Source organism: Danio rerio, chromosome 5 (genome assembly GCF_052040795.2).
Source record: "Danio rerio strain M-AB ecotype USA chromosome 5, GRCz13ab, whole genome shotgun sequence".
Lineage (NCBI taxonomy): Eukaryota > Metazoa > Chordata > Actinopteri > Cypriniformes > Danionidae > Danio > Danio rerio.
The window spans coordinates 41129690-41155962 of NC_141025.1; the positions used below are offsets into that span (position 1 = coordinate 41129690).

At 35.0% G+C, this 26273-nt stretch overlaps 1 protein-coding gene across 8 annotated transcripts in view; it reads left to right on the plus strand.

Annotated features, from left to right (window-relative positions):
* LOC110438664 (uncharacterized) overlaps positions 1-23971 on the plus strand; it is a 32838-nt gene extending 8867 nt beyond the window's left edge. For 2 of the 8 annotated variants that reach the window (XM_087253773.1, XM_087253774.1), the window contains exons 3-16: positions 5947-6072; positions 8465-8590; positions 9534-9659; positions 11139-11264; positions 12153-12278; positions 13758-13883; positions 14773-14898; positions 15790-15921; positions 16720-16854; positions 19155-19249; positions 19421-19477; positions 19627-20002; positions 20246-20437; positions 20595-21415. In XM_087253773.1, coding sequence (XP_087109899.1) covers positions 6006-6072; positions 8465-8590; positions 9534-9659; positions 11139-11264; positions 12153-12278; positions 13758-13883; positions 14773-14898; positions 15790-15921; positions 16720-16854; positions 19155-19249; positions 19421-19477; positions 19627-20002; positions 20246-20437; positions 20595-20704 — 1920 coding nt within the window. In that variant the 5' untranslated portion in view covers positions 5947-6005 and the 3' untranslated portion in view covers positions 20705-21415. Of the gene's footprint in view, positions 1-2186; positions 2914-3217; positions 5110-5946; positions 6073-8464; positions 8591-9533; positions 9660-11138; positions 11265-12152; positions 12279-13757; positions 13884-14772; positions 14899-15789; positions 15922-16719; positions 16855-19154; positions 19250-19420; positions 19478-19626; positions 20003-20245; positions 20438-20594; positions 21416-23615 lie in introns of those variants that run through there. The other 6 variants (XM_087253772.1, XM_087253775.1, XM_087253776.1 and 3 more) reach the window with 6 other exon arrangements.
* The last annotated feature ends 2302 nt before the right edge of the window (positions 23972-26273 follow it).

Consider the following 26273-nt stretch of genomic DNA (forward strand, 5'->3'; position numbering starts at 1 on the left):
CATACTTTAGCCAATCAGAACACTCAGATTCTAGAGTGTTTACTAGACAGTCACCTGTAAAAACACCTTTTCTTTGTCACAGTTAAAATGCATAGATTTAACCCAGGAGGACACAAGCTCTGGAAAAGAAGTCAAGAGCCGTGTTTCCACTCTCGCCAGGCCAATCGCGTTTGCACAGTCACTTCCGGGGCCTGATTGAATACCTTGGGCCAAAGTGGGCCAGTGGGGGCTTTGAGGTCAAATCAAATCAAATCACTTTTATTTTCACATCATCAGCAGCACGTGTGCTATGATTAGTGAAAAGCTTAGGTGCTGGCTCCAGACATTACAAAATACAGATTCAGTGCAAATACAACGGCAGTGCAAAATACAGACAGTGCAAATAAAATGACAGTGCATATACAATGACAGTGCAAATACAACGACATTGTGAAATTGACAGCGTTATGTACGATGAATAGGTGTCCATATAGTTGTAGGCAGTATTGTTTAAAGTATTGATTGGAATAGTGGAATGAAAGCAAAGTTTACCTGAGTCTTTTAAAGATAAGGGGCTCTTTTTTGACGATCCATGCGCAAAGCACAGGATGCAAACGTATTAAGGGCATGTCAGAATCCACTTTTGCTATTTTAAGGATGGAAAAATCCGCTTTGTGCTGTGGCGCATGGTCTTACAGGGTTGAGCTTATTCTCTTAATGAGTTATAGGTGTTTTGAGAATAAACCAATCAGAGTCTCATCTCCCATTCCCTTTAAGAGTCAGCTGCATTGCGCCATGGTGCATTTCCTATTTACATGACGGACTTTGTAAGTGGAAAAACTGAGTGCTTCACTAGCAAGAAAACAGTTAAACAGAGCATCTACAGCGCGAGAATAAGAGATGAGCCTCCTCGTTCTTTACTTTCACTTTCACTCTCGTGGATAAGGAAATGTGTTGTACGCGCGGACATCTATTAGCCTATACATAATTAATTTTGTTCGTTAAGCGCAAAGATTTGTTTAAAAATTTCAAAATTCAGTTCTAATTTTCAACAAACGAATAAATGAAGAATAATAACGAAGTGTGCTCAAAAACTTGTTAGCTATTTGCAAATACACATGCTATGCCCCATATGGTCTTAAACCTGACAGTTGGGCAAATCTAAGCTTGTTTTAAATAAAACAAATATAAATATGCATATAATAAATAATACTGTTAATAATAATACCATTATACAAAAGCAAAATGTTATGAAATAACTGAAAAGACATGAAAGTGTGGTTTTTATATTTATGTAGGCTAGAAAATATTATTTTAAAATTTTTTAAATTTATTTTAATTCTTTTTCATTTATTAAGATATTTGCATATTGCTGTACACCCTGTGTGTATTAAGCAGTGTGTAAGCAAGGCGCACAACTAATGCTCTCTGCGCTGGACTATAGAACTGATTTGATCTGGTCTATTGAACAGTCTATTTAAGTTCCTCAAAATAGCAATGTGCCTCAACACGCCTCCTTTTTTTAGCCCAGAACATATGAGCGCAAATGCATTTGCTATTTTAACAGCGTGGCGCAAAATGTCAAAACGACTCTTGTACCAAGCTGAAACTAGCTAACAACAATTGTGTCACACCGCATTGCGCCGGGTGTATGATAGGGCCCAATTTCTATAAGAACTTTAACACCTTTGATGATGATGATGTCAGTGTCTTTAGGTGGCCACTTGTAGAAGACAGCCATTCTGGTCAACATTACTGCCATCACAAGCCGTTCAGTTCCTTATTGTCCAACACTACTGAGCAACAGTAAGAAAAAAATTTATAAAAAATTAAATATGTTAACAATCTGTTATCATGTTATGATGTGTATAAAGCCCAAAATATTAAATGTCATAAACTCTACCTTTAGTCTTAGTTAAGTCAGTTAAGTCTCACTCCATGAGCTCCCCAGCAGCTGTAAAGATTCACAGGTCACAGTGGCTTCTCTCTCAAATTTAACACTCACCTTAAAAATGTAATGACTGAAAAAACAACTTTTTTTTTTATACACTGTAAAATATTTGACCCTAAATTCACAGTAAATTACTGACTAATAATTGCATTAACTTTACCAGTAAGCTACTGTGACTTGTTTTACACTAAATCACTGTGAAATTACAGCCATATGTGACTTCAAGGTAGATAGTAAAGCCCATTACTGTGATTTGACAGTATTCTCTTGTAGAATTAACTATTTTACTGTGAAGTTACTATTAATGGCAATATTCAGTCATCTGTCAGACAAAAGTCTTTCTCCAGGCTGCATGGCAGAATGAACTGATCCTTTGTCATCCCACTCCCTGAGAACACGACAGTGTAGGTAAGAAACTTGTTGAATGCTCGAAAGTGTATTTTAGAATTTCTAAGTTCATATTTGCAAACATGGAGCCTGTAGTGTCAAACCATGCTCAAAAACACAATTTCACCACGTGCTGAAATACTTAACCGGCTGTTTCTTTTCACACATTTATATATTCATATGTTTATTATTTGAAAATTCTCTGTAGTTTTATTGTACATTTATAAGTTAATAATTAATAAAATGTTCCTGTTTTCTGACTAACATTAATATAGTAACTGCAGTAAATGTATGTTTCTTACTGTTGATTCTTACTGTTGCACACAATAAATGCATTTTATAGTTAATTTGCTGTTAAGTTTTTAAACATTTGTATAAAATAAATCAATCTGCAAAGTAGTTTTTATACCTGTGATGAATATTGTGATACTGCATATCCTGATAAAACCTTAAGTAAATAATTGCAACTAGAAAAGTTCATGTCATCATAAACCTGATGTTAGCTACTGGTCTGTCTCCAGCAGGTCTGCATGTTCTGTTAAGAGACTGGATTCTGTGAAGTCTCCATCAAAGTTAAAGAGAACAATTGAGTCAGCGTAAGTTTTAAATGTAACAGAATATGTGTCTCTGTCTGTTTAGAGCAGATGTCTTAAACTCGATTTACCTGGGGGCCGCTGGAGGCAGTCTGGGTGAGGCTGGGCCGCATCAGGTTTTCCACAAGAAATGAATTATTAATTATTAGAAGATTTGATTTTTTTTTTACACAAAATAAGATAAAAAAATAAACAAATAAAAAATGTATAAGAAAATAAATCAATCAGTAATAAATAGTAGTAATAATAATTATAATAATTAGATTTAGAGGGATTACTCTGACTGTGATTTTGGTGTTACATTTAGGTGTAGCAACTATAATGAGTTGGTGGAAGCCGTAGCACCAGGAGGAAATACATGCAAACACAGGAAGAACATGAAAACTCCACACAGAAATGCCAACTGACCCAGCCAGGGCTCGAACCAGGGACCTTTTTGCTGTGAGGTGTTTCTGCTAACCACTGCTCCACCGTGCAGCCCATTTTCTGCTTAATATTTTGGGAAAATATATTTTATTACCCCAACAATTAACCCAGTTCTTAATATTATTTAAATTCTGGATTTAATCTGCTATGCATCATTGTATATCTCTTTAAAGACATGGCTGTTTTGCTGTTTTAATGTTCAGATGTTTTAAAATGTTTATACAGATTCAGACTGAAAATATTACATTAAATTATAATTTCAGTGTAAGCCATGAGTGGCAGTCTTTGCTTGTCACAAAACTGTGGACTTGGGTGAACATGTGGATATGGACACTTGTAAAATGATGAGTGGGGGGGAAAGTTTATGTATTGCCATTAGTTAACATTGCTACTCTGCACATTGCTGTTCATTCATGAAACATGACAATAATCCTAGACCTTTTGTAAGTTTTTAGTTGTAGGATCGTGCAAAATCATAGTCCTCTCACTCAGATGCTGTGAAGTCCAAATGCTAGACACAGAAAAAGATGCAGGAATGGAGGAACACAGCAAGCACCTTACAGGAAGAGCTGGAGGATATTAGAATTAAAGACTCCACATTAAAATTTCACTTGTGTTGTTTTATTAACTTATTATGTGTGTCTGTTTGGCAGTGATGTAAATCTGTCACTATGTTAAAACTACTAATATGCACAATAAATAATTTTGCTAAATTGTAACACTATTGAATCCTCAAATGACATATTAATTATGATGTACACGTGATTACAATGTTGTAAAGACGTTCAGGTCTGACTGGACTGAAATTAAACTTTTTAAGAACCTGATTGCCGTTGACAGCTTTATATAATGAGTGTGATTATTTTATATGTATAATTAGGCTATTAAAACACTTAAATTACGCAGCAACATATCTTAAAAACAACCAGAATAAGGCATATTTACACGTTCAGATGACGTGCAGAAAAGACTTTTCTTTTTTTATTAATGTCTGGGTAACAATAACATCATAGAAATGCAAGAATGTACATGAGTTTTACAGAGGAGCAAAGAATCAAATAAGCACATAAAAGAGAAAAGAAAACAACAATAAGAAGAAAAACAAATTAACTTATGTGTTAAGAAAATTAAAAATGAAAATAACCGTTCTAATGGCTTTAATATTTTTAGAGGAAGCAATAGTTCTAATGTACTGTTGAATTTCCTTTTCAAAAACAATAATACAAGGTATACGCTGAGAATTTACAGCAGAAAAGACATTTTATTAACGTCCAGAAGACGTCCATGACGTCATTTCAATTCCCGTTTTGGATATATTTTTCAACCATGACGCAGTGTCAGAGAGACGTCTTTTTTCAATGGTCAGCGGAGGTTCAAATGTTTGCCGGGAACCTTTATGTAGGCCGCCATCCTGAATAAGCCCTACTATCAGAGTTTTCCAAAGTGGCGCTCACTGCAGAGCTGAGCGCGGTTTTCGGAACGCGCGTTCTAATGATGACGTTACAGAACACGGGCTTCGCAGGCTCACGCACACAGAGTTTTCATTAGTAATCTTCCAATCCGTTCAAGCACAAGTTGTACTTACAGCTGTAAAATCGAGTTTGTAAAAAAAGCTCAGTGCGAAAACGATCGAGATTCGCTTTGCTATTTTGAATTTCTATATTTACTTGTTGTTGTAACAAACATAAATGGAGTACATTTGGACATTGATTGATTTTTTTAAAGGGGACAGAAGCAATTGTTCCCGCCCTGTAGCAGAAAACACCAGCTCAGGTGAGTTAAGTGACAAGTTTACTATGACCCTTCATTTCTCCTATTCTACTTTGATAAATGTTTTCCATAAATACAGTTTGTTCATATGAGCAACATGAAATGCTGGTTGTGATTCAGAAAGTGTGTCATAGGGAACAAACTAAAGCCATCCCTTACAAAAATACCCTGTGGTACTCCATATGATAAAAGAGAAGAACCACAAAAACTGCAGTGGTTATTGTGTAGTGCTGTGTTGTTTTATAAGGTTTTGCTGTATGTAATACTGTAATAAAGTGTATAACTTTGATATATCTGAAATATTTACCACATAATTTTGTTTACTGTAATATTGTCCAGATACAATGTAATAATTTCACATTTTTGTAGTATTTACCACAGGATTTTCTTGTACTGTATGCAATATTCCTGTATGTTCTTGTGGTAATGAGTTGCTATTGCCACGTGAAAACAACTGAAAAATCACACGCATAATTCTAAATTCTTGTGATACTCCTACTACAAGTGCTGTGGTGATCCTGTCATGCATGTTTTGCTCTGCTTATTTGTTCTGTGGTAAATTTATTCTCAGCAGGACCGCAGGATTACCAAAGCCCATTTTTGTAAAGTATATAACATGGATAGGAGTGTAAAATTGGGTTTATGCGACCATTTGATGACACAATATGTAAAATGTATAGACTCAACCACAGTGTCTTAAAAATCCTTTTGTTTGAGGAAACTGTCACAGATTACAATTACTTGTCAATTGATTTTAAAGAAAATGTTGATAATATAAAGAATATCAAATCTATATTATGAAAATTGAATAAAATGTTTATTGTGTCTAATCTATTTTAGGAGGCAATAAAAGAAAAGCAGAGGAAGCTTTTCAGGATGATAAAGATCAGGAGGACTTGATGCCAGCAAAACGCTGTAAACCACCACAGTTCCCTGATGAAAATGATGAACCCGGCCCCAGCTCAGGTCAGTTTACTATGACAAGACCCTTAATTTCTCCAATTCTACAAAAAAAAAATATATATATTTAAGGCCCTGCGCAAACTGTTTTTATTAGGGATGCTCAAAATAACCGACTAACTTAACTGAAAGGGTGTGTTTGTAACTGATTAATAGTATCAGTTTAACGATTAAAAATATTATTTTATATATTTTTAAAGCTTGGCTGCATAAGAGGTCAATCACAGCGAACGCGCTTTTGTGTTGAGAGGGGCATCTGTTGAATGGTTTACTAACTGCTGCCAGTGTTTTACATGCTGCTTATGCGCTCTGAGCGCCTCACGTTTTGCTGTCGAGCGAAAAAAGCTTGTTATGTCAGTCGCATCTTTTTTTTTCTTCAATCAAATGGAAGCACTGCAGGGTTTCTGTTGAGGTGACAGCTTGTGTTGTCAAGGCGACTACAGCGAACTTTTAATGATGAGGAGAGACTTGTGGTCGCTGTTTCAAGTTATCCAGGGCTGTATTACTTTACAGATCTTGAATATCACAATATTATTAAAAATTACAATTATAACATTAACAGCAACACGACTCATGCACAATACTGGTCAGCGGATTCAGTTGTTTCCTAGTGACATACAAAAAAACACCGCGATTCTTTTTTTCTTGTCAACATAAAGGCAGTGCAGTGTGCCTTGCGCTTTTGGAACAGAAAGGCGTGCTCTTTGTGATCGGCCCCTAAATGAAAAATATAAATACAAATATTTGTTAGTGCAAACACACGTGTCTACAGACGTATTTTGCCAAAGAAGTAAAATGAAAGAGGAATATTTATGGTCACATTTTGATACAGATGAGTTGACATAAACCATTGCTGATGCTGATGGCCGTTGTGCTGCTTGGAGCCGCGTCAGAAAGCCCAGTCACAAACCTTTTTTTCCATTTGTAAAATTACAGTTATTAGTGATTCTTACATAGTATCAGTTTAAAAAAAAAACTACATAATCTACGAATCAATCAAATCCATTGTCTTGATTTTTCTATAATGATAACTCAACACCAAACTGAGGCTTTGATTTTGCAGCTTATAAAACATGTATGCAAATTAATGCAATATCATATGTAAACAACAAAATTGTTATACAAAAAAAGTCATCAAATGAGCCTTGAGTTTCATTGTCATTTTCTTTCATAACACGCAGCGTGCGCACAGTAAGTCATAATCATGAGACATAATCTTTAATCTAATGACTTTTATTAAAAATGTTGACGGGTTTTGTTTAATAATTATAACAGCGGAGCATTTATTAAATGCATATTTTCTGTGGAGTGATCGATTTGAGGTAGCCTGATATTTTTATTTGCCGGAGGAAATGGAGTTTGCAGGACTTTGCGTACAACCCAAAACAAAAAAAATAAGTGATAATGGCCTTGATTTCACTTCAAATTTTCCGTTTAGCAATTCAGTTCTTGGCGAGGCAGTGGCGCAGTAGGTAGTGCTGTCGCCTCACAGCAAGAAGGTTGCTGGTTCGAACCTCGGCTCAGTTGGCGTTTCTGTGTGGAGTTTGCATGTTCTCCCTGCCTTCGCGTGGGTTTCCTCCAGGTGCTCCGGTTTCCCCCACAGTCCAAAGACATGTGGTATAGTTGAATTGGGTAGGCTAAATTGTCCGTAGTGTGTGTGTGTAAATGTGTGTGTGGATTTTTCCCAGAGATGGGTTGCGGCTAGAAGGGCATCTGCTGTGTAAAAACTTGCTGGACATGTTGGCGGTTCATTCCGCTGTGGCGACCCTGGATTAATAAAGGGACTAAGCCGACAAGAAAATGAATGAATGAATTTAGTTCTTTAGCCCTTTTAGCACTTGTTATTTAAGCACTTTAAGCACTTGTTATTTAGAAGAAAACACTTTATTTGACATTGTACTTTTAAAGTATTGTGCAAAGCATAATCATTGAAGAGAGTCTACCTCCGTCTCAGTTTACCAGTTTTTTTAGCACTTTAAGCTCTTGTTACATTATTTGTGTTATTATCGTCAATATTTGAAGTAAGTCCTTCTGTACAGTTTCTCTAAATAAAATTAGCCAAAATTAAGAGCATTAAAAAGTATTAAAAATAATAAACGTTATCTGACGAAGTATTACATTTTCGAGCCCAACAATTGTAACCATACCGAGAAACAACCGTAACCGTACCGATCTGTTCGTAGAAGAGCGACTATTGACATTGACGACATGGACAAAGGCCCATTGTGACACTTTGATTAATGCCACTGCAGTTGAAGCTTGTGCAAATCGTGCTGGTATTGAACTTTTTTTGAAGGTATTAAAAAAGGTAGTAAAATGTATTAAATTCAACTTAAGAAGTTCTGTATATACCCTGGATAATCTGTAATTAACTCTTCCATATTTTGATGCACTTTAGGAGGCAGGAAAAGAAAAGTCAAAGAAGCTTTTCAGGATGACGAAGATCAGGAGGACTTGATGCCAGCAAAACGCTGTAAACCAACACAGTTCCCTGATGAAAGTGATAACCCCGGCCCCAGCTCAGGTCAGTTTACTACCACAAGAACACACTTTTCCACAGCTTTGTTAAAGAGATATACTTCACCCTAACATGAAAATTTTGTCTTCATTTTCTGACTCTTGATCCAAGCCTTTATGATTTTCTTTTTTCTGTCAAACTAAAAAGACGATATTCTGAAGAAAGCTGGAAACCTGTCATCATTGAATTCAATAGTATTTGTTTTCCTGCCGTGGAAGTCAATGGTTAGAGTTTTTTTCTTCAAACTATATTCTTTTGGCTTCACCAGAAAAAATAAACTCATAAAGGTTTGGAACCACTTGAGGGGAGTGAATTGTGAGGAAAAATGTGATTTTTGGGGTGAACTATCCCTTGAATTTGGTGCTTTAAATTCTACATTGTGATGTAGGAAGTGAAGCGTTTTAATCAATTAACCAAGAAACAAACTAAAAAAGTTAATTAAAATAAATTAGAAATAACCAATTAATAGGAGTGTCCCTGAATCAGGATTTACATAGTCGAATCTAAATTTACAAATTCTGTATTCGACTGATAGTCAAATCATATGGTTTGGGGCTTGCGTAGAGGAGGGCTGGTGTTTGTGGTAGTGGAGATTGACAGAGTCTTATAATAAAATAAATAATTAAATAAATGTTTACAAATGGAGTGCAAAACTGACATGCAGAAAAACAAATATCTGGTAAAGGTTGGTATAAAAATAGGCTATATACGAACTTAAGGGGTAAAAACTGGTGGTTCGATGTGAAATCAGACATTGAGGAACCCCCATATAGCCACAATGGCATGATCCTCATTTCATAATTTACCTCTGCAAATATTCGACTGAGAGATTGGTAGTTGCGAAGCTTTGACTATTCGGGGTCACCCTATAGCGAGTAGTATTAAATGAAGATTAACAAAAATAAGTGATAATCTGTAATTAACACTTTCATATTTTGATCCACTTAAGGAGGCAGAAAAAGAAAAGTTGAGAAAGCTTTTCAGGATGAAGAAGATCAGGAGGACTTGATGCCAGCAAAACGCTGTAAACCAACACAGTTCCCTGATGAAAGTGATGAACCCGGCCCCAGCTCAGGTCAGTTTACTATCACAAGAACACAATTTTCTACAGCTTTGTTAAAGAGATATACTTCACCCAAATGTGAAAATTCTGTCATCATGTTCTGACCCTTTACTTGTTCCAATCCTTTATGATTTTAATTTTTTCTGTCAAACTAAAAAGACGATATTCTGAAGAAAGCTGGAAACCTGCCATCATTAAATTCAATAGTATTTGTTTTCCTGCTGTGGAAGTCAATGGTTAGAGTTTTTTTCTTCAAAATATCTTCTTTTGGGTTCACCAGAAAAAATAAACTCATAAAGGTTTGGAACCACTTGAGGGGAGTAAATTGTGAGGAAAAAATTTTATTTTTGGGTAAACTTTTTATTTTTATTTTGGTGCTTTAAATTCTACATTGTGATGTAGGGAGTAAAGTGTTTTAATTAATTAACCAAGAAACAAACTAAAAAAGTTCATTAAAATAAATTAAAAATAACCGATTAATAGGAGTGTCCCTGAATCAGGATTTACATAGTCGAATCTAAATTTACCAATTCTGTATTCGACTTATAGTCAAATCATATGGTTTGGGGCTGGGGTAGATGAGGGCTGGTGTTAGTGGGAGCGGAGATTAACGGGGTCTTATAATAAAATAAATAAATAATCACATACGGAGTGCAAAACTGGCTCGCAGTAAAACATATCTTCTAAAGTTTGGTATAACAATAGGCTATATACGAACCTAAGGGGCAAAAACTGGTGGTTCGATGTGAAATCAGACATAGAGGAACCACCATATAGCCAAAATGTCATGATGCTACTTTCATAATTTACCTCTGCACATATTCGACTGAGAGATTGGTAGTTGCGAAGCTTCGACTATTAGGGTTTACCCTATAGCGAGTAGTAATGAATAAAGGCAGATTACCAAAATAAGTGATAATCTGTGATGAAGTCGTCACGATACCATTAATTCAGCCCACGATACTATACCAGCTGAAGTATCATGATACCAAGTAGTATTGCAATACTGTATTAATTCAGAACTCAAATCTATGAAATAAAGCAAATAGTCAGAAATACTATATTTTAAATGCCATAATACTTCAATTCAATTCCATTATTATTAAAAAAGTAATTTTTGTACAGACTTTTTCTGCTTTTTTGTATTTACTGTGACTCTTTTGTTGTTATTGCAATGATAATAATAAAATAAATTAATTAATAGTTGATCATGCTAAATGATCTGTCATGACTGCAGCAAACTATGTCCCGTATGCAGACAATTAAAATGAAAGTAAAATAAAGTGGTCTATTGATTATTTGCTGGCACAAATGTTTGAGCATTTCAGTAACTTTTCCACATATAAGAAATTGTAGAATCGTTAATGATGATACTACCATTTGCAAACTACAGTGGCACCAAAATTTTGGAGCCATAATATTGCGGTGCAACCAAAGTATCGGTAAACTGCAAACCTGAAATGATCTCTTCCATATTTTGATGCACTTTAGGAGGCAGAAAAAGAAAAGTCAAAGAAGCTTTTCAGGATGACGAAGATCAGGAGGACTTGATGCCAGCAAAACGCTGTAAACCAACACAGTTCCCTGATGAAAGTGATGAACCCGGCCCCAGCTCAGGTCAGTTTACTACCACAAGAACACACTTTTCTACAGCTTTGTTAAAGAGATATACTTCACCCAAACGTGAAAATTCTGTCATAATTTACTGACCCTTTACTTGTTGCAAGCCTATTTGATTTTCTTTTTTCTGTCACACAAAAAAGACGATATTCTGAACAAAGCTGGAAACCTGTCATCATTGAATTCAATAGTATTTGTTTTCCTGCTATGGAAGTCAGTGGTTAGGTTTTTAGCTTTTTTCAGAATATCTTCTTTTGGGTTCACCAGAAAAAATTTTGGTTGAACTCTCTCTTGAATTTGGTGCTTTAAATTCTACATTGTGATGTAGGAAGTGAAGCGTTTTAATCAATTAACCAAAAAAAAACTAAAGAAGTTAATTAAAATATTAAAAATTACCAATTAATAGGAGTGTCCCTGAATCAGGATTTACATAGTCGAATCTAAATTTACAAATTCTGTATTCGACTGATAGTCAAATCATATGGTTTGGGGCTGGCGTAGAGGAGGGCTGGTGTTTGTGGTAGTGGAGATTGACAGAGTCTTATAATAAAATAAATAATTAAATAAATATTTACAAATGGAGTGCAAAACTGACATGCAGAAAAACAAATATCTGGTAAAGGTTGGTATAAAAATAGGCTATATACGAACTTAAGGGATGAAAACTGGGGATTCGATGTGTAATCAGACATTGAGGAACCCCCATATAGCCAAAATGGCATGATCCTCATTTCATAATTTACCTCTGCAAATATTTAACTGAGAGATTGGTAGTTGCGAAGCTTTGACTATTTGGGGTCACCCTATAGCAAATAGTAATAAATGAAGATTACCAAAATAAGCGATAATCTGTTATTAACTCTTTCATATTTTGATCCACTTAAGGAGGCAGAAAAAGAAAAGTTGAGGAAGCTTTTCAGGATGACGAAGATCAGGAGGACTTGATGCCAGCAAAACGCTGTAAACCAACACAGTTCCCTGACGAAAGTGATGAACCCGGCCCCAGCTCAGGTCAGTTTACTATCACAAGAACACACTTTTCTACAGCTTTGTTAAAGAGATATACTTCACCCAAATGTGAAAATTCTGTCATCATGTTCTGACCCTTTACTTGTTCCAATCCTTTATGATTTTCATTTTTTCTGTCAAACTAAAAAGACGATATTCTGAAGAAAGCTGGAAACCTGTCATCATTAAATTCAATAGTATTTGTTTTCCTGCTGTGGAAGTCAATGGTTAGAGTTTTTTTCTTCAAAATATCTTCTTTTGGGTTCACCAGAAAAAATAAACTCATAAAGGTTTGGAACCACTTGAGGGGAGTAAATTGTGAGGAAAATTTTTTATTTTTGGGTAAACTTTTTATTTTTATTTTGGTGCTTTAAATTCTACATTGTGATGTAGGGAGTAAAGTGTTTTAATTAATTAACCAAGAAACAAACTAAAAAAGTTCATTAAAATAAATTAAAAATAACCGATTAATAGGAGTGTCCCTGAATCAGGATTTACATAGTCGAATCTAAATTTACCAATTCTGTATTCGACTTATAGTCAAATCATATGGTTTGGGGCGGGGGTAGATGAGGGCTGGTGTTAGTGGGAGCGGAGATTAACGGGGTCTTATAATAAAATAAATAAATAATCACATACGGAGTGCAAAACTGGCTCGCAGTAAAACATATCTTCTAAAGTTTGGTATAACAATAGGCTATATACGAACCTAAGGGGCAAAAACTGGTGGTTCGATGTGAAATCAGACATAGAGGAACCCCCATATAGCCAAAATGTCATGATGCTCCTTTCATAATTTACTTCTGCACATATTCGACTGAGAGATTGGTAGTTGCGAAGCTTCGACTATTAGGGTTTACCCTATAGAGAGTAGTAATGAATGAAGGCAGATTACCAAAATAAGTGATAATCTGTAATGGGGTCATCACAATACCATTAATTCAGCCCACGATACTATACCAGCTGAAGTATCATGATACCAAGTAGTATTGCAATACTGTATTAATTCAGAACTCAAATCTATGAAATAAAGCAAATAGTCAGAAATACTATATTTTAAATGCCATAATACTTCAATTCAATTCCATTATTATTAAAAAAGTAATTTTTGTACAGACTTTTTCTGCTTTTTTGTATTTACTGTGACTCTTTTGTTGTTATTGCAATAATAATAATAAAATAAATTAATTAATAGTTGATCATGCTATATGATCTGTCATGACTGCAGCAAACTATGTCCCGTATGCAGACAATTAAAATGAAAGTAAAATAAAGTGGTCTATTGATTATTTGCTGGCACAAATGTTTGAGCATTTCAGTAACTTTTCCACATATAAGAAATTGTAGAATCGTTAATGATGATACTACCATTTGCAAACTACAGTGGCACCAAAATTTTGGAGCCATAATATTGCGGTGCAACCAAAGTATCGGTAAACTGCAAACCTGAAATGATCTCTTCCATATTTTGATGCACTTTAGGAGGCAGAAAAAGAAAAGTCAAAGAAGCTTTTCAGGATGACGAAGATCAGGAGGACTTGATGCCAGCAAAACGCTGTAAACCAACACAGTTCCCTGATGAAAGTGATGAACCCGGCCCCAGCTCAGGTCAGTTTACTACCACAAGAACACACTTTTCTACAGCTTTGTTAAAGAGATATACTTCACCCAAACGTGAAAATTCTGTCATAATTTACTGACCCTTTACTTGTTGCAAGCCTATTTGATTTTCTTTTTTCTGTCACACAAAAAAGACGATATTCTGAACAAAGCTGGAAACCTGTCATCATTGAATTCAATAGTATTTGTTTTCCTGCTATGGAAGTCAGTGGTTAGGTTTTTAGCTTTTTTCAGAATATCTTCTTTTGGGTTCACCAGAAAAAATTTTGGGTGAACTCTCTCTTGAATTTGGTGCTTTAAATTCTACATTGTGATGTAGGAAGTGAAGCGTTTTAATCAATTAACCAAAAAAAAAACTAAAGAAGTTAATTAAAATATTAAAAATTACCAATTAATAGGAGTGTCCCTGAATCAGGATTTACATAGTCGAATCTAAATTTACAAATTCTGTATTCGACTGATAGTCAAATCATATGGTTTGGGGCTGGCGTAGAGGAGGGCTGGTGTTTGTGGTAGTGGAGATTGACAGAGTCTTATAATAAAATAAATAATTAAATAAATATTTACAAATGGAGTGCAAAACTGACATGCAGAAAAACAAATATCTGGTAAAGGTTGGTATAAAAATAGGCTATATACGAACTTAAGGGATGAAAACTGGGGATTCGATGTGTAATCAGACATTGAGGAACCCCCATATAGCCAAAATGGCATGATCCTCATTTCATAATTTACCTCTGCAAATATTTAACTGAGAGATTGGTAGTTGCGAAGCTTTGACTATTCGGGGTCACCCTATAGCGAGTAGTAATGAATGAAGATTACCAAAATAAGTGATAATCTGTAATTAACACTTTCATATTTTGATCCACTTAAGGAGGCAGAAAAAGAAAAGTTGAGAAAGCTTTTCAGGATGACGAAGATCAGGAGGACTTGATGCCAGCAAAACGCTGTAAACCAACACAGTTCCCTGACGAAAGTTATGAACCCGGCCCCAGCTCAGGTCAGTTTACTATCACAAGAACACAATTTTCTACAGCTTTGTTAAAGAGATATACTTCACCCAAAAATTTAAATTCTGTCATAATTTACTGACCCTTTACTTGTTCCAAGCCTTTATGATTTTCTTTTTTCTGTCAAACAAAAAAAGACGATATTCTGAAGAAAGCTGGAAACCTGCCATCATTAAATTCAATAGTTTTTGTTTTCCTGCTGTGGAAGTGAATGGTTAGAGGTTTTCAGCTTTCTTCTTCTTTTGGGTTCATCAGAAACATTAAACTCATAAAGGTTTGGAACCACTTGAGAGGGAGTAAATTGTGCGTAAAATCTTTTTTTTTTTTGGGGGGTGGTTAACTTGGTGCTTAAAATTCTGCATTGTAAGGTTGGGAGTGAAGTATTTTTAATCAATTAATCGATAACCTAATCAAATGAAAATAGTTAATAAAATTACAAGTAGTAGGAGTGTCCCTGAATCAGGATTTACATAGTCAAATGATATGGTTTGGGGCTGGGTTGGGGAGGGCTGGTGTTTGTGGGAGTAGAGATTGGTGGGGGTCTGATAATTAAATAAATAAATAATCACATATGGAGCACATAACTGACACACAGAAAAACATATCTGGTAAAGGTTGGTATAACAGCAGGCTATGTACCAACTTAAGGGGTGAAAACCAGTGATTCGATGTGAAATCAGACATAGAGGAACCCCCATATAGCCAAAATGTCATGATGCTCTTTTCATAATTTACCTCTGCAAATATTCGACTGAGAGATTGGTAGTTGCGAAGCTTGGACTATTCGGGGTTACCTAATTGCGAGTAGTAATGAATATAAACAGATTACCAAAATAAATGATAATCTGTAATTAACTCATCCATATTTTGGTCCACTTTAGGAGGCAGAGGCAGAAAAAGAAAGGTCGAGGAAGCTTTTGAGGATGATGAAGATCAGGAGAACTTGATGCTGACAACATGGCGTGAACCACCACAGTTCCCTGATGACAGTGATGAATCCGGCACCAGCTCAGGTCAGTTTACTATGAGAAGACCCTTCATTTCTCCAATTCTACTATGATTAATTTGGTCCTTAAAATACAGTTTGTTAAATTGAGTGATATCAGATGACTGTCATTGCTGATTTTGATTCAGAAAGAGTGCTATGGGTAATAAACAAAAGCCATCCCTTACCAACATATCCGGTGTTATTCCATATGATAAGACAGAAGAAGAGTTGTATGTATTATTCTTGTAATGTTCTTGTAGTAATTAGCGGTGTTACTTTCATATTTTTTTAAAATATTTGCCACAATATTTTGTTTACTGTAATATTCTCCAGTTGAATGTGGTATTAATTTCACATTTCTGTAGTATATACCACAGGATTTTCTTGTACTGTATGCAATCTTCCTGTATGTTCTTGTGGTAATGAGTTGATATTGCCACATGAAAACAACAGTAAAATCACACGCATAATTCTAAATTCTTGTAATACTCTACTACAGAAAGTGCTGTGGTGATCCCGTCCTATTTTGCTCTGCTTATTTGGTCTGTCGTCAATTTATTTTGTTCAGCAGGACCGCAAGATTACTAAAGCCCGTTTTTGTAAGGGATATAACATGGATAGGAGTGTGAAATTGGGTTTATGTTATCGTTCAGTGGCACAAATTTGTAAAATGCATAGAAACAGCCACAGTGTCTTGAATCCTTTCATTTGAAGAAAAGGTCACAGATTATAATGACTTGTTAAAATTAAATAAAATATAGAATATAAAATCTATTTATATTATAAAAATTATTAAAATGTTTGTACATCTAATGCACTGTAGATGAAGGAGCTTCTCAGGATGATGAAGATCTGGATGACTTCCAGGATCCGTCACAGTTCCCTAATGAAGATGATGAAGATGAGGATGATTCTTCCAAATGCAAGTCAGATGTTAGAACAACAGACTCCAGCCAAGGTTAGTCTTTTATCACGAGACATCACATTTCTCCTGTAATTCCTTTAACATGGTATCATTTTTTCTTGAAAAATCTCCGGTAAATTCTGGATAATTTTTATTAGTGTTGGGCAGAGCAAGGATTCATGAAACACTGAAATCCAAATCACCACCAAATCTATAGGTCTGAAACCACTTTGACAGAGAAACAGTTAAGCAAATGAAAGAATTAAAATATGTTGTGTTAACTATTCATTCCATCAAGAGGTGGAGAGTGGATAATGTTCACTCCTGGAATGCAGTTGTCATGAGTTTGAATCCAGGGCAAAGCATGTTATAAACATTTAAAATATGTGTCTTTTATGGTTCTGTTCTTGTAATGTGTTCGGTCTGACATCTGAATAAACTTTGTAAAGAAATGCAGAGTTTAAGAGAAAGAGTAGGAAGGTCCACAGGCCAGGATTCAGAGCATCTGCAATGTGCTGTAGTTGTGGTACATGTTGGAGCACTGCCTACTAGGCTATGTGCGATTGTTTGGTTTTTCAGACTCTCAATCAAATGCAGATTCAGAAGGCATGTCAAGTCTCGGATCACAGAGTGAATGTGACATGGGTGTTTTAAATCAGTGTTTGAATAGTGCTGAGCACAGGTTAACTGCAATTAATCACATCCAAAGTAAAAATTTGTTTTGACATATTATGTGTGTGTGTGTGTGTGTGTGTGTGTGTGTGTGTGTGTGTGTGTGTGTGTGTGTGTGTGTGTGTGTGTGTGTTATATATACAGTTATATATACAGTGTTGGGGTAACGTGTTACAAGTAACCTGAGTTACCTAATAATCATACTTTTCTAAGTAATGAGTAAAGTAACACATTACTAAAAAAAATAGGTAATAATAGTTGAGTTACTTTTATTGTAATGTGATGTAATGCGAGTTAAAAAAAATTGCTGAATTAAAATTGATGTTGAATCCCGCACTCAGTGATTGTTTTCCTGCAGAAACAGACAGAAACCAAGATGGCAGAGCTTTCATTTTCTTTAATGGAAATATTCTCATTATTCTCAACACATGGAAGAAAAGGAAAAGGGGCTTATAGTCTTAGTGCTCATTTAACTTCACCAATAAAACAAAAAGTACACAAGCATCAGACACATTGCTTTTAACGTTCATTACTCTGTAAATATGGCATGTATACCTCTGGGGTCAGGAAGTTCTCAGAAGATAACATTAATCCTACATTATTAGTTGTTGGTGTGTTTTTATGCGGTGTGTTGTTAATTGCAGAGCTCCTCTATTTAAAAAAAAAAACCTGTTAAAGGAATCAAACCAGGTCAGAAAAAGTAACATAACCAATTACTAAACAGAAAAAGTAACTGAGTAATGCAAGGGCGACGCGGTGGCCTTGGCAGAGTCAGTTGGCATTTCTAAGTAGTTTGCTTGTTCTACCCGTGTTCGCGTGGGTTTTTTCCGGGTGCTCCGATTTTCCCTACAGTCCAAAGACATGTGGTACAGGTGAATTGGCCATAGTGTATGTGTTTGTGATTAAATGTGTATGGATGTTTCCCAGTGAGGGGTTGCGGCTGGAAGGGCATCCGCTGTGTGAAACAGTTGCTGGATAAGTTGGTGGATTAATAAAGGGACTGAGCCGAAAAGGAAATGAATAAATAAGTGAATGAGTAATGCAACTAGTTGCTTTTTGGGGATTAACTTGATATTGCAATGCATTACTTTCCAAAGTAACTTTTCCCGACACTTTATAAATATATATGCACAGTGAGTACAGAAAGTATTCAGACCTCTTTAAGTTTTCACTCTTTGTTATATTGCAGCAATTTGCTACAATCATTTAAGTTCATTTTTTCCTGAAAAAAAAACACAGAATTGTTGACATTTGTGCAGATTTAATAAAAAAGAAAAACTGAAATATCACATGGTCCTTTGCTGTGACACTCATACATTTAACCCAGGTGCTGTCCCTTTCTTCTGATCATCCTCATACATAAAACAAAATTCTAAATTATACAAAACTATTTTGTTACATTGATATATAAGTTGCTATACATTCTTTAATATTCTATACATTTTCTCAGATATATGCGTACAAGTGTCTATTTGTATATACATAATAAATATACTGGGGTTAATCATGATACATTTTTGCCCTTCACTAGTTTTGAAACATCTGTGCTTTGGCATCTTGTCGCTAAAATGTCAGTTTTATTAGTTTGTCAGTAAGCAAACACCGTTTTATGGCACAATGAAACTCAACTGAAATATATTTCCTGGTAAACTATCATATCCATTTTGTTTTGTTTTTTTCAGGATCTCCTCTTGACAATTATGAGCTTGGAAGGAAGCTGGGAAAGGGACACACTGGCACTGTCTACTTGGCAACACGCAAATCTGATGGAAAAAAGGTAAGTCACTTTTGCGGTACATGTTGTTTACTTAATCTTTCTTCTTGTAAAAGGAGTGGCGTGTATGTTGACGCATGTCCATGTTGTATTATACACATGTGTTATTGGATTTATTATGATTTGTTTTTCATTGCTTTAGGAAAAAGTATTAATATTTTGTTGCTTTTGCAGGTTGCCCTGAAATTCGTTCATGAGTCAGACTTAGATCCAGAATACATAGTGGAGATGGTAAGTAAACAACATAATAAATATATCTGAACACGTGTTGAATCTTTGGTGTAGGAATCTATATTATACACATTACATAATACAGTTATAATTATGCAGTTACATCTTACAGTACACATACATAACATTTTTCTAATATTTTTCTCTAGCCTGGATATGCCTATTATGCACCTTTGGAGGCTGAACTACTTCTTGAACTGCAGACGTCTCCCATATGTCCCCACATCATAGAGTTATATGACTTTTTTGACGTGGGAGAACATTATATCTATGTCCTGGAGTACATGCAGCCGAGCATGACCTTGACTGCATTCATCAGAAGAAACAATGGCCGCTTGACTGAAAGTGTAGCACGTCACCTGACCCTGCAGATCCTACTTGCATTACAGAACTGCTTGGAGCATGGCATTTACCATAAAGCAGTCCATGAAGATAACATCCTGGTGAATCCAAAGACCCTTCAAGTCAAGTTGATTGATTTTGGCAACAGTGACTATTTTCGGGGCCGCTTAAAACCGCACGTTGGTAAGATGCTTTTCTTTCTACCTCCCCTGCTGAAACCTCTGGTATTGCTGGTCACCGGCAGTTCTAGATTGCAGAATTTATGCTGGCTGTTTTGTTTTTCATTTTTAATGCCACTTATTAACATCCCAGCTTATTGATCTTCTACTATTATTACACTGATCACTTGTAATGAAATAGTTTTGATGGCATTATTATAATAAATTGCTGTTCTACTCTTCTAACTTAAAATCTGTTGCTTTACAGGACTTGACCAGATCTACTGCAGATGTCACCAGCATTCTCGTCTAGTAAAATCTTGTGGCTTTAGGCCTGTACATTTTGCTCTAGAAGAAAATGTTACGTCTGTGGCAAGACTCCTGGCAAGGATGGTGAATGGATATTGGCCCCTTCGCTCTGTGGTTGAGTATCCAAGATTTCACCCCAGTGTATCCAAAGGTGAGACAATAGCTCAACATAAAGTGCTGTTACAGATATAAAAGGACTGTGTTGTCATGGCTGTAAAAATAGAAAATTATGTATAACTTTTATAAACAGTTTTCATGTTAAGCATGTGAGAATATACAAGACTAATCAGTTCTCTCCTTTTCTACAGAATGCCGAGATCTTCTGACGATGTGCTTCAGATTCCGTTTTGACTTTGGACCCACTATAGAGGATGTTATTGATCATAAGTGGTTCAGCTTGAAAGAGAAAGACATCTAATTGACAGAAACCACTGGCACCTTCGGATTAGGCTTATTGACACTTCTGGTGGCACATCTGGAGGGCTTGATTGGGGATATGGTGCAGGTCCAAGTAGATCACCAGGCAGGTGTTTAGACTAGCCAACAAAATCAATTCGTCCATACCTTTAGTTAAGTGACAGGACATCTGACGCACAGAAACCATTGCACCTGTTAATATGCTTGGCGACTGGTGTCAGTGGATAGTGGCCCTAGCCACTGGAGCTTGTGACGTGTGCTGAAGCGTTGTGTCCTGTGTCACTGAGATTGTCGCAGTACGTGTCGCTGTGTGGCTCCTCTAGTGGTGACTGACAGCGACTGCTGCTGCTGCTGACCGTTGACCCAACATGAAGTAGGTTGTGTAACGCACACACTTAACGACAGAACAACATTTTATTAATAATATAAAAACCGCCAAAAAATAATATTTATTACATTGCAGAGTTTGTTTATACAACATACTGGGCTTAGTATTATTATTATTATTATTTTTACTGCACTGAAATGATAAAACAGCGTAAGATAAGTTGTTTAAAGAAAAAAAAATCAAAAAAGAATGTAAAATATGTCGTTTAATCACCAAATTGGAGATTTGTGGAGAAGTGTTTTATTATTTTGTCGTTCACTAAACATACTGTCAAGTAATTGTGGTAATGTCAGCAACAATTCTTTTAAAAATGAAATATAATGCAAAAAAATAATTTATTAATAATTATAAATTATAATCCTAAAAATATATATTGATATTATCTAAATTATGTAAATTAGAGTGATAATTTCTAAGTTATAACGGAAACTTATATAATGCACAAAAGTAATAATAAACATATTTTAAAGTATTTTTGATTAAAGCAAAACAATAAATAAGTGTGTCATTTTTGAATGTTTAGTTTCACTTCGTTCATTTCACAAAGCATAAAATGCAAAAATATCTAATGCCATAATTTGGATGAGAAGTGCAGTTTTGTTTGACTTTTAAAAAAAAAAAGCATAAAAATATGACATTATTTTTAGAATAATTTTAATCATTTAAAATTAATTAACTGATTTTAAAATACAAAAGGCTTAGTAATATTATTATTATTATTATTTCTGCACTGTAATGCTAAAACAGCGTAAGATAAGTTGTTTAAAGAAAAAAATCTGAAAAGAATGTAAAATATGTAGTTTAATCGCCAAATTGGAGATTTTACTGAAGTGTTTTATTATTTTGTCGTTCACTAAACAAACATAGTCAAGTAATTGTGGTAATGTCAGCAACAATGCTTTTAAAAATGAAATATAATGCAAAAAAGATTTATAAATATTTATAAATTATAATTCTAAAAATATAATAATATTATCAAAATTATGTAAATTACAGTGATCATTTCTAAGTTATAACTGGAAACTTATATAATGCACAAAAGTAATAATAAACATATTTTAAAGTAATTTTGATTGAAGCAAAACAATAAATAAGTGTGTCATTTTTGAATGTTTAATTTTCACTTCGTTCATTTCACAAAGCATAAAATGCAAAAATATCTAATGCCATAATTTGGATGAGAAGTGCAGTTTTGTTTGAATTTTTAAAAAAAGCACAAAAATAAAAAAAAACAAAAATTTTAGAATAATTTTAATCATTTAAAATGAATTAACTGATTTTAAATTACAAAAGCCTAATATTGTTGTACAAATGAACACTGCAATGTACGCTGACATCACTTTGCATTTTCACCGTCACACATGACTAAAATAAATATTATTAATATTGTCAATTTAACATTTCTCACATAATTCACTTTTTTAAAACCACTACTAAATTAAGTTTTGATGTCATCTGGTGTGACACCCTAAATTATAGTTTATTATTATATGAATTATATATGTTCATTATATAACTAATGCATTAACTAGTGTGTTAAATAATGTATTTTACTTGTGAGATTTAGTATTGCTGAATAAATAGGTTGTTCATTGTTAGGTCAGGTTATCTAATCCATGAACAAATGCATTAGTGTATGTGTAAGTAAACATTATCTAATTATAAAGAATGAATGTAAAGTGGTGCATTAGAAGACGTGTAAATTAAAGAGTAATGTCCACTAATAGTCATTTTACAGCATCGTGTTACCTAATTTATTAAATAACAGATTAATATATGTTTAGTTAACATTAACAAAGTTTAAGTAATGCACAACAGATGTGTTGTTCACGGTTAATTCATGTTACCTAATGCAATAACTAACATCAACTAAATCGCCCTTATTGTTAAGTGTCACCAAGACATTTGTTATTAGAAATTAGTTATTCAAACTACTATGTTTAAAATACTTTAACATTATTTTTCAAGTTAGCAACACGTGTATATATAAAAATGTATGGATAAAGTTATGTAAATGTATTTTTTCACAGCAGGACTAATCATTTTAATATTTTATACTGTAAATATTAGATTATTATATAATTATTATTATATTATATATTATTATATCATTTTGATCTCTAGCTAGACTAATACAATATTATATTGATATTTAGTTTTAATATAATAGCCTATATGTTATTCTGTCGTTAAGTGTGTGCGTTACACAACCTACTTCATGCTCGGTCGGCGGTCAGCAGCAGCAGCAGTCGCTGTCAGTCACCACTAGAGGAGCCACACAGCGACACGTACTGCGACAATCTCAGTGACACAGGACACAACGCTTCAGCACACGTCACAAGCTCCAGTGGCACGGGCCACTATCCACTGACACCAGTCGCCAAGCATATTAACAGGTGCAACGGCTTCTGTCTGTCAGATGTTGTGTCACTATACTAAAGGTTTAGATGAATCTTTGCATTGATCCTGTTGGCTGTCTAAACACCTGCCTGGTGATCTACTTGGACCTACACCCTATCCCCAGTCAAGCCCTCCAGATGTGTCACCAAAAGTGTCAATAAGCCTGTCAGCGGGTATTTCGACCTGCACCATATCCACGATGGATGCTCATACTTATCAACTCCTCCAACATCCAGACTACAGCTTCGCCCAATTGAATTCATCTGAAGTGAATGAAACTGAAGCAGCTTCAACAGTGACATTTGTATTGAACTGATGTGAATGAAACTAAACCGGGCCAGACAGCACAGATACCCTTTCATTTTCCACCGTCTTGCTGCAGAGCTCTTTGGAACATTACACAAATCGCATTAGTCATTGCCTGTGTAACGAAATGTAAACGGCTCCTTTTGTTCAATAAAGTTTAAATAAAATCAGAAACTAATTTTTTCATGTTCATAAAAGCGAAAGCAACCATGTGACTAAGCACGGTTTTGCTGCTCTTTTATATAGGGGTGCTAAATTTAGCTACTTGCCACAGAACCACTAATTATTTAGAGGTCATATGTTATGCGGCACTGGGCAAATTTTATTTGGAGGGAAAATAACCAAAATGTAACGTGAAATAAACAATGAAAAAACAATAATAATGCAACAATATTTGTGTATTTGTATTAGTGGCCGAAATATATTTTTGGACAGGTCTTGTCAAAAGTGAGCGGGCACTTTCACTAATAAAAAATATACCACAAATTTTTCATTTTTAATAATCAATTTCATTGCACAGCGATTTTATATCCAAAGTTATACAACAAAAAGAATACTACATTTTGATGTTAAAATATAACCATTTAAACAATGACTGTTATTTGTTTCAGTATTCAAACCTTAAATAATGAATGCAGCATGTGAAATAATGAACTAATATGAAACAACACAGCCTATCAACATATAAAGGACTTATATTTAGCAAAATGCTCTTTTTATTTTTTTATTTTTATAATTTTATTTTAATTATTTATTGTCTTCATAATTAATTAGAGCTTTAGACAAATTCCTGCTCAACAATTTGGAAAACAATGTACGCAGCTACCCCAGTACCTATATTTTTAAGTTCACAGAGAACAAAAAAAAAAACACAGAAACATGTTACACAGCCCTATAAATGTCCAACTTATATTTAACTGAATCATATAACGGCCTATAGCTGAAATGTTGAAAATTGCTGATTTATTTTTATAAAACATTTGTCAAAACATCTAGATTTTTTTTTTGTAAAAACAATACCGATATTTAAGAATCCATATTTATTTTATTTATTCATTCATTTGACTTGTTTATTGGTGCATATATAGGCTATACTTTTAATCATACAACAGTACCTTGAACAGCTACAGTGCCACTCAGTAAAGCTTTCAAGCTAAGTCCAAAAAATATATGAAAGATGATTTTCTACGGTGACAGCCGACATCACAACACGCTGTAACCATCTTTCAGGTGGTATAGCTGGCATTAAATTACAAAACAAGCATGCTGCAGTCTGGTCTTTAAATTAAACTTGCAATTATTTCCTCATTGTTTAAAAAGTCTCCAAGTTTTTGTTCCATGTATAGCCTATAGGATGTTGTGGATTGTGGACATCGATGATCTTTATTTGATGTGCAGTAGGAAAAAAGTCTTTCAGCAGTGGTTGTAATGTTTGGTAAAATTCTCACCCTAGTGAGAAAGTGCTACTAAATAAAGCGCTGCATGCAATAAACTCATGCACGGTCAGTCGAAATAAAGGTCTCATTGCCTAGGATGTAAATAAAATGGATCAAGCTCTAGCTGCAAATCAAACAAAAGGAAGACAAAGAAATTGTCTGTAGACCTCCAAGACAGGATTGTCTCAAGGCACAAGGGAAAATTTAAAAAACCTCTAGAGATACCAGGCTCAGTTGGGCACAACCATTTATCTAATGGCCAAACATCTTGTGCAGAGCTGTTGTCTAGGCGCAGGAGGCTGAAGAGAGCTGGATGTCTATCGTGGAGAAGTTACAGGTAGGAGAGGTCACTGGCTGGTGTACAGGCTGTACCTTTAGGATCAATGCGTGGACTCGACTGTCACTGGAGTCTTACAGGGATCAGTCTCATGCTCTCCACTCTTCCATAACCATCACAGCAGCTAATAGGATAAGGCCAGGTCCCGGATTATGGAAACCCTGGCAATAATATAAAAACAGACTAACATAAGTGCAGATGCCGTTCAATTTATAATGTCATTAGGGAAATGTTCCCAGCTCCGGTTTCCCTAAATAATGCAGACAAACAATCCTGTAGAGGATTTGGATTTCAAAAGCATTTGTGTTTTATGTGTATGCTAACGCAAAGAGATGTGTCTTTAAGTGAAGTTTTTTAACTAATTTCGAGAGGAGCACGTGATATAATTGACTGCAGCTGGCCACCTATCTACACTCATTAGTTAGCTAATCAGATCTATCCTAACTCACCATAAGTAGCCTAGCTAGATATTACTCCCTTATCTTTGTTTTCTGAAGAAACCCCCCATCCACCCCCTTTCTCCTCCTTTTCTTCTTTACTAAAAAGGGGAGCTCTCGAGAACCACCTGATCTCGTACTCCCCTCACATGCTCTATGGACCTGGCGGGAGCCCTGGGCTCAACTATCTCTGAGCTCAGGGTTCTCTCCCGGGACAACATGCCAAACCTGCTTACAGTTGTCAAGCAATATCTAAGTGTGAACTC